The sequence below is a fragment of the Chrysochloris asiatica genome, unplaced genomic scaffold, assembly GCF_000296735.1.
Source record: "Chrysochloris asiatica unplaced genomic scaffold, ChrAsi1.0 scaffold00121, whole genome shotgun sequence".
In the NCBI taxonomy this organism is placed as follows: domain Eukaryota; kingdom Metazoa; phylum Chordata; class Mammalia; order Afrosoricida; family Chrysochloridae; genus Chrysochloris; species Chrysochloris asiatica.
In genome coordinates, this window is record NW_006408639.1 from 2,984,251 (window position 1) to 2,997,106 (window position 12,856).

The 12,856-nt window shown below is 36.9% G+C and overlaps 1 protein-coding gene across 3 annotated transcripts in view; it reads left to right on the forward strand.

The window, feature by feature from the left end:
* Positions 1-12,856, forward strand: part of CNTN6 (contactin 6) — a 606,070-nt gene that overhangs the window by 404,459 nt on the left and 188,755 nt on the right. For all 3 annotated transcript variants that reach the window (XM_006868658.1, XM_006868659.1, XM_006868660.1), the window contains 2 exons: positions 8,733-8,936; positions 11,050-11,152. In XM_006868658.1, coding sequence (XP_006868720.1) covers positions 8,733-8,936; positions 11,050-11,152 — 307 coding nt within the window. The remainder of the gene's footprint in view (positions 1-8,732; positions 8,937-11,049; positions 11,153-12,856) is intronic.

The window sequence follows — 12,856 nt, forward strand, 5'->3', positions numbered from 1 at the left end:
GAGGTTGGCCCAGGATCGAGCATTGTTTCGTTCTGCTGTGCATGAGGTTGCTATGAGTCGGTTCCGACTCGATGGCACCTGACAACAACAACAACATAGTGGAGGGTTGGAGAAAACGAGGAAGACCCCCAATGAGATGGGTTTACATAGTAGCAGCAACAATGATTGTGAGATAGGCACAGGACTGGGCTGCCTTTTCTTGTGCTATGTACAGAGTTACAGAGAGTTGGTACCAACCTGATGCAGAGTCACAGATAGATGGTACCAACTTGATCGCACCTAACAACAGCAAAAATCACATGCAAGTAATGTTTTGCTGAAGATCATTCAAAAACAGCTGCAACAGTACATGGACATGGAACTGCAAGAGGTTTGAGCCAGATTCAGAGGAGAATGCTGAACTAGGAATATCATTGCTACCATCAAATGGATCTTTGCTGAAATCAGCGAATACCAGAAAGATGGTTGTTGTTGTAAAGTGCTTTGGCATCAATTTTTACCCATAACGACACTGTAGTTTTTGAGGCTTTAAATGTTTTGTGGGAGTATAAAGGCTCAACTTTCTCCCGTGCAGCAGCTGGTAAAGTCAAACTTCTGAACTTGTGGTTCACAGTCTAATGCCTACCCAGTAGGTATTCCTGAACACTGTATTGTGTTTTTGAGGAATCTGTACATAGATCAAGAGGCAGTCGTTAGAACAGAGCAAAGTGTTACTGAAATCTTTAAAATCAGGAAAAGTTTGCACAAAGGTTATATTCTTTCACCATACTTATTTAATCTGTATGCTAAGCAAATAATCTGATAAACTGGATTATTTAAAGAATGTAGCATCAGGATTGGAGGAAGACCCATTAACAGCCTGAAGTATGCAGGAGATGGCAAATTTGCTAGAAGAGAGGACTTAAAACCACAGCCTTTAGTATAGGTTGCACCTTAATATAAAGAAACCTAAAATCCTTACATGACCAAGAAATAGCGTCATGAGAAGTGGAGAAAAGATTGAAGTTGTGGAAGACGTCATATTATTGGACTCCTGGTAGCAGCAGTCAAGAAATCACGTGATATATTGCATGTGGCAAGCCTGCTTTACATGAGTTCTTTAAAGTATACAAGAGCCAACTTTTCACTTTGTGGCCTTAGATGCATCTGATGCAAGCCATGGTATTTTCAGTGGCCTCCTATGCATGTAAAAGTTGGATATCTAATAAGGAAAACTATAAAAGAATCCATGTCAGAAGGATAAACAACTCTGTTAGAAAAAATACAGCTAGAATGCTCCTTAGAAGCCAGGAAGGCAAGTTTTCACTCATCATATCCTGATGTGCTGTGGGTTAATGCTCTGGTCTTTGAACTGCAAGGTCGCTAGTTCAAGCTCCACAGCTGCTCCTTAGAAACCCTATACAGGGTCGTTTTGGATCAGAACTGACTCAACGGCACTTAACAATTACAAAAACATTTTGTGCATGTTATCAGGAGTGAGCAGGCCCTGCTGAAGGGCATTGTGCTTAATAAAGTGAAAGGTCACTGAAAGAGAGGGTGACTTTCAAGGAGATGGATTGGTCTCAGGTCTAACAATTGTGAGGATGGCACAGTACCAGGCAGTCATTCATTTATTGTGCAGAGAAGTCAGAACCAACACGATGGCACCTAACAACACATCTATGTAGATTTCCTAGGAAGAAAAATAGACTCCTTGTGTCATGTTGTTATATCAGCCCTGGACTGTGAACCACAAGGTCAGTTCAAACACACCAGCTGCTTCTTGGAAATCCTAGAAAGACTTTTAACTATTGATAGTAATAGTTCTCAAACTATGGTTTCAGCATCAACATAACCTGGAAGCTTTTAGATTTGCTAATTCTCTGGCTTTGCTCCAGATCTACAACACCAGAAACTGAGAATGTTGCATAATAAACACGTCTGGTCAATCTGATGCACACTACAATTTGAGAGCCTCTATTTTAATATCGTTTAGAAAGAAAAAAATATTTCTTTTGCAGAAATATTGGCATTTTGCAGATGTAAAATTTCCAGTTAAAATGCTTTGGAGTAATTTAATGTGGTAGATTAACCTTTTATCCTACTAAATTCTGAGGAAACTGGACAAAGGCAGATACTGTTGTTGATGGGCAATAGATTAATTGTCGTAGAATACAGGTAGGTTTAAATAGAGACTGAGTTGGGAGTTTTGATAAAAGTTTGAGGGTAAGTAAGGAGAGCCAAGAGCCACACATTAGCAATATGAATTTAGAAAATCATTTTTATATTTCTAGGCCGAATGTCCACTTTAATAATGGGCATATTAGCAGGATCCATTTAGCTTCATAAAATACATGTTGGGATGATGAATAGAGTATTAAACTAATGTTTTATGTAAACTTTTATATTTTTCATATAATCTCTATTTCTGGGCCTGATTCTTTCAGCAGCATCTAAATGTTCCACTCACTATTGAAGAAGGATATGCCACATGTAGAGAACGAATGGAAAGTTTTTTGCAGTAAAGGTAAAAATGAATTCACCAATGGAGAGATGGAAATTACAGTCTCAGGTCCCAAGATTATAGGGTGAAAAAATAAAGATTTCTTGGACACTAGCAACAACCTGTAATTTCTGCTAAGTGAAAAGGGGTTAGGATGGATTTCAGAGAGCTAAAGCTTATTCCTTTCCCAAATAGGCACCAACTGCAGATCCCTATGTGAGATTTAACCCTGGGAATTTGCTCACAATTGTCCTTATTTCACAAAAGGTTCAAAAGATGAGGAGTCAATGACAACAGGAGAATATGAACTACATTTTTTCCCCCTCTATATTGAAGTATTTACCATGTAGAAGGCTCTGTTCTTTTAAACAAAAACCCTTTGTGCATCTCTTTGGTGAAGACAGGGAAGCAAGGCTTAGAAGTGAGGCCACAAAGAAGCTTAGAAGCAGGAGACCACATGAAACGATGAAAGCCCTCCAGTAAAGACTAGCACAAGAAAAGACAGCCTCAATACCTGAAAACAGGACAAGAATGTCAAAGCACATGCTCAAAACTAAAAAGCGAATTGCATTTATGCATGCATTCTTGCTCTAAAAACACTGGCTTTAGGGAACTCAAATTTTTAGAGTATAGTAGTCCATTCCAAGGAGCATGTCTCTAACCTCCCTTCTTTTGCAAACCACACTTTTATTGCAACATCTCCAGAAATGGTCAACCATTCTCTGCTTGATCAATTCTAATGATAGACAGCTCACTTCTTCATAAATCTCATCTGCTATAACACTAAAGTTTATACAAATCTTCACTGTAAGGATCACACATCATTCTATATACCTCAAGTAGCCACACATCCTAATTTAGCATCTGAATTTCAATGTTGCTGTTAGTATCATCAAGTCAGCTCTGACTCAGAGCAATCCTGTACAGGGTTTCTGAGGAGCATCGTGTGGGTTTTACCCTCTGACCCTGCTACTTTTCACTATCAGTCTCTTGGTTCTTAATTCCCCTATCATTGTCATTGTTGTTGCTGTGTGCTGGCGAGTCAATTATGACTTACAGTGACCCTGCATGGTGCTGCGCTATAGGATTTTTTTGTATTTAAAAAAATTAAACACAAGTTACTATAATATGTGGCTAGGTTTGCTAACCAATGCTCTGAATAATGATTTAGCCTCCCTGACAGTATTTTCAAGCACTTGGATAAATAATTTGTTTGTGGCTACACAAATAGCCACATACAAATATACATTTTTAGCTGGGTTATATTAGCTATGAAGATTTATATTGTATGTAAATCATATACACGAGTCCCCAGAAAAAGGACAACATGCTAAGTAAAACAGAAGCTCAGCTAAAAACAGGAAGACCCTCAACAAACTCGACTGACGCAGCAGCAGTGGGCTCAAACCTGAGCATTGTGAGGAAGCTGGAGGACCGGGCAGTGTTTCCTTCTGTTTTGTACAGGGTTACTTACACTTAGAACTGACTCAGTGGGACCTAGCAACAAGAGTAATACATGATGGAATTTAAACAACATCTACCTGCTATTAGTCTTGTGTATTTAAAAGCCACTTTTTGAATTTTCACATTTCATGCAGAAATTTTTTGTTTCTAGTGTTCCTCATTATGTTTCTTTCTCACATCTTCTTTATTGCTGAGAACTATTATTACTTTTGTTGTTATTGTTAGGTACTGTCCAGTCAGTACACACTTATAATGACCTGTCTGGTCCTTCGTCAGCCTCACAGTTGTTACTTCACCTCACTCCATTGCTGTGGCTGCTGTGTCATCCATCTTGTAGGGGTCTTTTTATTTTCGTTGACCCTCCACTTTACCAAGCATGATGTCCTTCTCAAGCATTGGTCCTTCCTGACAATATGTCTGAAGACTGAGACACAAGTCTGGCCATCTTGGCTTCTAAGCAGCACTCTGGTTGTACTTCTTCTGAGACAGATTTGTTTGTTCTCTTGGTGGCCAATTGTTGTTGTTGTCACATGCCATTGAGTCAGAACCGACTCATAGCCACCCCATACATAACAGAACGAAACAATGTCTGATCCCGGGCCAACCTCAATACCGCTGCCACACTTGAGTCCGTCAATGCTGCCACCTGGCTGATCCATCTCATTGGGGGTCTTCCTCTTTTTCTCCGACCCTCCATCTTACCCAGCATGACATCCTTTTCCAGCTACTGTTCCCTCCTGACAATATGGCCAAAGTATGAGAGACGAAGTTTTGCCATCCTGGCCTCAAAAGAGCACTCTGGCTGCACTTCTTCCAAAACAGATCTATTGGTTCTTTTGGCAGTCCATGGCACTTTCAGTATTCTCCTCCAACACCACAATTCAAAGGCATCAATTCTTCTACAATCTTCCTTATTAACTGTCCAGCTTTTGCATCCATATGAGGTTGTTGAAAACACCATGGTTTGGGTCAGGCACACCTTAGTCCTCAAGCTGACATCTTTGCTCTTCAACACTTCAAAAATTTTCTGTGCAACAGATTTGCCTAATGCAATAAGTCGTCTGATCTCTTGACTACTGCTTCTGTGAGTGTCGATAGTTGATCCAAGAAGAATGAAGTCCTTGACGACTTCAATCTTTTCTCCATTGATAAGAATGTTGTTTATAGGGCCAGTGGTGAGGATTTTTGTTTTCTTTTCATTGAGATGTAATCCATACCGAAGGCCACGCTCTTTGATCTTCATCAGTAAATATTTTAAGTCCTCTTCACTTTCAGCAAGCAAGGTTGTATCATCTGCATATCGCACATTGTTAATGAGTCTTCCTCGAATCCTGATGCCACATGTTTCTTCATAGAACCCAGCTTCTCGTATTATTTGTTCAGCATACAGGTTAAATAAGTATGGTGAAAGAATACAACCTTGTTGCACACCTTGGCTGCCCATGGTACTTTTAATATTCTACTCTATCAACATAAATCAAATGCATCAATTCTTCATTGGTTTTCTTTATCCATTATCCAACTATCACATACCATGGCTTGGGTCAGGCACATCTTAGTCCTCAAACTGACATCTTGGCTCTTAAACATTTTAAAGAAGCCTGTGCAACAGATTTTCCTAATGCAATATGTTGCATGATTACTTGACTTCTGCTTCCATGAGTGTTGATGATTGAGCCCAGCAAAATGAAGTCTTTGACAACTTCAATATTTCCTCCCTTTATCTTCATGTTACGGATTGGTACAGTGGTGAGGATTTTTTTGTTTTGTTTTTGTTTTTTTCCAGTGAGATACAATTCATACCAAAGGCTGTGGTCTTTGATCTTCATCACGAAATATTTTAAGTCCTCAAAAGACCTTCCAGTTAGGATTTTTTTTATCAACATATATCACAGGTTGTTTCTTTTTCAAACCCTGATGCCACATTTTTCTTCATATATCCAGCTTCCCAACTTGTTTACTCAGCATACAGATTGAATAAGTATGATGAAAGAATACAACCCAGGCACATACCTTTCCTAATTTTAAACCAAACTGCATTCCCTTGTCCTGTTTGAACAACTGCCTCTTGTTCTAGACTACTCATTTTCCACAATGTTGTCCATAGCTTTTTGTGATACACAAAATCAAAATCCTTGGTTTCATCAATGAAACACAGGTAAACATCTTTCGGATGCTCTCTTTTTTCATCCAAGATCCGTCTAATGTCAGCAACTATATCCCACATCCCATGTCCTCATCTGAAACTGGCTTGAATTTCTGGCAGTTCCCTGTCAATTAACAGTTGTAGCTGTTTTTGAATCATCTTTAGCAGCATTTTACTCACATGTGATATTAATTACATTATCTGATGATTTCCACATTTTGTTGGTTCACTTCTCTTTGGAATGGGCACACATATGGATCTCTTCCAATCAGTTGGCCAGGTAACTGTTCACCAGATTTCTTGGCATAGATGAATGAGTGTCTCCAGTGCTGCATCAGTTTGTTGAAAGATTTCTATTTGCATTCCATCAATTTCCAGAGCCTAGTTCTTTGCTACTGGCTTCAGTACACGTTGGACTTCATTCAGTATCATTGGCTCTTAATCATATGCTACCTGTTTGTATGATCCTTTTTTGTACAAATGAATTATTTTAAGTTTCCAGGACATTTTTATTGACATTGCTTTTGAATTTACTGTCAGAATGCAATTATTTAGCTCATTGCCACTATTAGTGGTTATTATTATTATTGTAAACTTACTGTTTTGTTTTATCCTCCTTTTCTCTCTCCCTTTACTCTTCTGAGCCACCAGCCACCCCTCTCTCTCTTAATTTATTCAGCTCTGGTTTCCTAAGTATTAGTAAGGATGGATATATATATGTAGTCATAGTTCCACTTCTCTAAAATGTTCCTGTACAGATCAGAATTGCTGTCAATCTTTATTGGTCTCTTAGCCTTTAGAAAAAGTAAATTCAGGGAAGAATGCGTCATGTGATGTGCTTCCCACTGAAGACAATTGCTAGAACACATCAGGAAAATTAGATACTTGTGTCTTGCTTCTGCATCGGCTTTTAACGTAAGCACAGAAAACCTGTACCCTGTGCTCAAACAAAAATCTCTAATTGCCTCAGATGCTGTTTTCCTTAAGTATGAATGTCCATACATTCCTTTTACCCACCTCAGTAGGTATTTAAGTTTTTGCCTTATTATTGAACAAGGTATATTCTTCCGTATTCTAGAGGCTAGCTTCTATCATGTCTTATTACCATGATATGCATGATTTCATTACCTTTAGATGGATTCATTTTATAAAGCCTAATCCATGAAAATATTTTCCTTTGCTTAAAGATTTCTTGATAATATATTTAATAAAGATTGGTGGCAATACATAATTTTTGAATGGATGTCAAACAAATGACATGCTTCTACATTGGTGGTTAGGACAACCAGTTTGGAATTTTTTTGACAGATCAAAAACCTAAAGTGAAACATCTTCCATATGGCTTTCCAGAAACATAGCCAAAACTAATGAGAAAACTCACCACCTTACACAAGAACCTTCCTTTCAACCCAATATACAATGACTACAAGCTGGTCATTATCTAAATGCTCAATGCTCATCAAGAGCAAAATGAGAAAATACATTTTAGTATATTCATAAAACTGAATGCTACTCAGTCAAAAAAAAAAATGAAAAAAAAATACTGATGGTTACAAAAACATAAATGAATAACAAGATGGGTTAAATTACATGATTTAGTATATAGTGTTTGATTTCATTTTTATAAAATCCAAGTATGAGGAGAACCAATCAATGGTGATAGAAATCAGAAAATGTTTGCAATTTACTTATCTGGGGCATGGACTTTGCTGTGATATATTCTAAATCCTAAAATGGCCATAGATAAGTTTTTCAAAAATTAATTACATCAAGACTAAATAAAACAATCTCTAGGTCTGTAGTAGATCCCAGGAGCTTAAGTTTGTAAGTTGAAAATGTTAATTAATTTCTTAACAAATACTCCCCAACATACATATTTCAGGTGTCCTTAGGACTATTCACTGAGAAATATTGCTCCACAGTGAGTATGACAGAAGTTCAGTTTACATACTGAGATGTTACCTTATAAACTGTTGCTGTCTTCTTAGTTAGTTCATCCATATGTTCTCTTGACCTCCTATCACTATTCTCAGTTTCAAACTTAAATTCTGAAAACAAATATGGGCAAAATACCCAGGTAATTTATCATCCCATCTGGCATATATTTGAGTATCAAAAAACCAGAAAGTATCACTGTCAAGGTGATGCTGACTCATGGTAACATGTCTTGTGTTACAGAGTATAACTGTTCCATAAGGTTTTCTCGACTCCAATGGTTATCAAAGTATTGCTGTTGCAGTTGTTGTTAAGTGTCAATGAGTCAGTTTCAACTCACAGTGGCCCTGTATAGGATTTCGGAGGCTTTAAGTCTTTTGCAGGAGGAGAAAGCCTCATCTTTCTCTAGCAGAGTGGCTGGTGTGCTCGAACCTCCAACCTTATGGTTCACAGTCCAGTGATTATCCTTATGTGTTTATTTCATGGCACCACTGGGTGATATCAGTGGTCAGTGTCTGCATTAGGAACCCAGTGCAAACTGTGACACCTAGTGAAAAAGTAATCATTGTACCAAGACAACAGGCATAAAGTTGGCAAACTGGGACCTAGTTTTATTCTAATGATGGAGAAAAAGGCCACAAACTTTAAAATAAGAATGGACACAGTAAAGGTAATACTTTTTTTTTTTTTTTTCTGGTTTTCCAGATTTATCTTATGCATGGACCTTCAATGACAACCCTCTACATGTCCAAGAGGACAACAGACGGTTTGTATCTCAAGAGACAGGAAACTTGTACATTGCCAAAGTGGAACCGTCAGATGTGGGCAACTACACTTGCTTCATAACAAACAAGGAAGCCCAGAGAAGTGTACAAGGACCAGCTACTCCATTAGTACAGCGTACCGATGGTAAGGTGATGCCTTATTGTGGAAATAAACTTTAATCAGGGCTGATGAAACCTAGTGAGCTCTGCACAGCTTTTGACTTCACTTGTGATCAGTATAGCCACATTATCTCTGAGCTTAGGTTTAATTTAATTTACGAATCAGATCACTTGAAATTTTATAACTCACCCAAATGATACTGAAAATATGATTCTGGGCTTACTGTGCCTTAGTTTCTTGACCATTGGGATGGATTCTATTTCGTTGCTTAGGGATTTACTTTAGGAAAATAATGGATTGTTGGCTTGGGAGAAGTCATGTGTGTGTGTATATGTGTGTGCATGTATGTATGTTGTCAAGTTTCCATAGTTGAATTAGTGTATTTGTAACGAACATATGATGCAGCTTCTTCAAGTGCCCCTTTCTTTTCCATATTTGCCTTTTGGCTTCTCCTTCATTTACTAGGCTGACAAGATGGGGGTAATTTTTATATTCAGAAAAAGCAAATCAAGCCAATGACAATTATAAGCAGTTAGAAAATAATACAATAAAAATTTCATTTTAACTATATTTCTCCAAGGAACATGATTCAGATTGAGCTCTGATGAGGTTTGTAGATTTAGTGGCATCAGAGTTAATACAAAATTTTAAAAGCTAGAAAACCTAATCAAGGCATTGAAGTAGAAAACTTCTGCAATTATTCTTTTTACATGAGTATGAACATGTAAATAGAAATCTATTGGTACATCTTATGACCAGATTATAAACTTGAAATACAATGTTTCATAGAGTTTTCCTGCTCCCAGAGGAATTAAAGGGAAGCAGTGATGTAAGGGTAATAATAAATAACAAAACTATGAAACTAATTCCATATAGGGAATGCCTATGATAGACCTCTTATAATCACTAACCATCCAATGGTATTTGCATGGTCTTAATTGAGCAATCCCTGGATGTATTTATAAGTGCAATTTATCTATTTCAGTGAAAACTCTAGAAACTCTTCATTACTGGACAAATGCATGAGCTAACAATGTGTATAGAGATTCTACCACATTTTCCCATTCTATTTCTGCCTACTCTTAATTTCAGACTCTTCCCTTCTAAAGTCCTTACTTCTTTCATATTCTCCCTTCCCTTGAATAATATTTATCATAAAAATAAACCACAAATATTATACATGAAGTAGTATAGCCCACTTCTCCACTGAGCCAATTCCAATACATATCAACCCTATATAGTGTTTCTCCCAAGGAGTGGCTGCTGGTTTTGAGCCACCAACTTTGTGGTTAGCAGCCCAACACCTAATGCACAGTGTCACCTGGGCTCCCTTTGGAATGGTCAAGGTCATAAGCATGAGGTATTTTTATTTTGCATATGATTTGTAAATACCACATTTTCTAAAATTGTACTGGCCACCAACAAAACTCTTTACTTCTGAATGTATTATTCTGGTGTTCTGAATGTGAATAAGAAGTTATCAATTTTTTTTTTTTTTAAATCTTGAGTTCTCTTTGATTAACTTAATTAGGTTCATGGGCATAACCCAGTAATGTATTTCTGTTTAACTCCTCTGGTATATATTGTGTCTGCAATTAATGCATTAAGCAATGTTCTTAGCCTCATCTAAACCTGTGATCTCAGTTCCTAATCAGAAATTATAAAACAAAATATCTGAAAATTCTAAAATGTAAAATAAGTGTATAAGAAACTAATTTAATAGCAAAGCTTTAAGTGACAAGAGAATATATGTCTTTTTAGTGTGATTATTTTATGTGGCTTGCTTCAGAAATAATATTTTGGATTAAGAAGTTCTACATCAGTCTTATTATGAAATTATTTGAAACCTTGCTTACTGTTTTTCTTTTAACTAAGACACTGATATGGGTAATAAGGAAATTTAGTTTATTTCTAATCTGATCCTATGATACATTTTAGACTAGATTTTCAGTGTTAGAGGGGGGTGAAGATAAACTAAACAGCATCATGAAGCTGACTTGCCCTCTGTCTCCCATGAGAGTATTGAAAATATTGTTTATTGAAAGACTGAATGACCAGGTTTTCATTAATGAAGCATTTACTTCATCAAAAATTTCTTTTCTCCAGAAATGCTGCTAGCTCTTTTGATATTTAACAGGTGTGATGGGGGAATATGAACCAAAGATTGAAGTACATTTTCCTGAAACAATACAAGCTGCAAAGGATTCATCTGTAAAACTGGAATGCTTTGCCCTTGGAAAGTAAGGTGTTTTTGTTTTGTTTTTGTTTTGTTAGCTGTTTTAAAAATTTTTAAACCTTTTTGTTATTCAAACATTGCTGTAAGTTAAATTACAAAACAGATTTAAAATGCTGGGCCAAAGTGGAACTTTCTATCTGAAATTTAAGCAAACATGTCTAATATTTCAGAAATGATTGGGGCTGCAATTCTCCCCTAACTGTGCTGATATTTCTTCTAGTTTGATCATAATGAGACCCATTTAAGCAGCACATTGCAAGGGAATAATTGCACTTGTGTTAGATGATGGACACATCATTCACTCCATCTTGTCTTGGATCCAGGAATACATTGCTTAGAGTGCATCCTTGCTTAATTAATCAACAATTCTTGTAAATGAAAACCCTGCCCTGCTCATTTGCAAAATAAGACCAATTAAAGGCCATTGTTCATAGGAGATAATTAGAATTGAGCCAAACCTGCCCTGGGTAGTAGAGGTGTTTGGTTTTACTAAAATAATGCTTTTCCAGGATTGTGTTTGGAATGTTTTTAAACCTGCCATATATTTCGCTTTTTTTCATGGAGTGACCAGAACATCTCTATCTTTTTGGTGATATTTGAATTTAATTTTTATGCCAGTAAATATCAGCACCCAATAAAGTAATGACTGTTGGACCAGATCTGCTCTTTGTAAACATGAAAGTTTTTATGAATTAACTGAGAATATAGTGAAATATGGATTCTGGTTCTTTTTATATGTAATGAAGTCTGATTTCATTTCGAACCAGATCTCAGGTTATGTTGATTCTTCTGGTCTACAAAACATGCTAAGTCATAAGAGACTAACTCTCACTATAACCTTTGAGCACTTTTAAGTACTCTAAATCAAAAGTGCTTTAATTCTAAATCCCAAAAACTTATTTCTAATATGGCCATAACATTTGTAAATAGTAATTTACATTCAAAACTCTGTATAACATCCTTAAAATCACTCATCAATTACTAAATATATCACACTGAATCTGAATAATGGTAGTTGTTTATGTGCTAAGTCCTTTTTACAGATAATATTTAGTATTTTGTGGATCTTTAAATTACATTTCTCAGGTCATTGCTCAAGAGTTTAAGATACTTTATCTCATTTCTGTATAGTACCAATACCAAACCATTTGTCAAATAAATATGTATCCACTGAGTGAATGATTCTTAGGAAAGTGACAGAGGTTTTAAATCATTTTTTGTTTGCCTGTGTTTGAAGACATGATGAGCTTTCACCATTTTTAAACTTTCTCAAAAAGTATAGCTTGTTCATCACCGATAAGAGGAAGTGAGGAAAAAAACAGCAATGAAGCTGCAAAGCTAAGCCCTACAATGTTCAATAGACTCCTGCAAACCCGGGTGGAGACCTGGGGACTCTTGGGCCCAGAGTCAGTGACATAGCCACAGAGGACTACAGTGGGGAGTGAAGCATCTAACTGATAAGAAGAGAGGGCATATGCATTAAGAACACCCACACTTGCAGATAATACCCACTTGATCTGGCGTCAATGACTGGATGATCAGAAGTCAACCAGAAGAAGAGGGGAAAAAAGAGTAATCTGATGAACTTGACCTACACCTATAGATGCAGTAGCTCAAAAGAGGAAACAAATCTTTATAGCAAGGATCATTCCCACCCCCTCCATGCACAGAGTAGACAGGGATGGGCAACCTGGATATTGGCTACCCA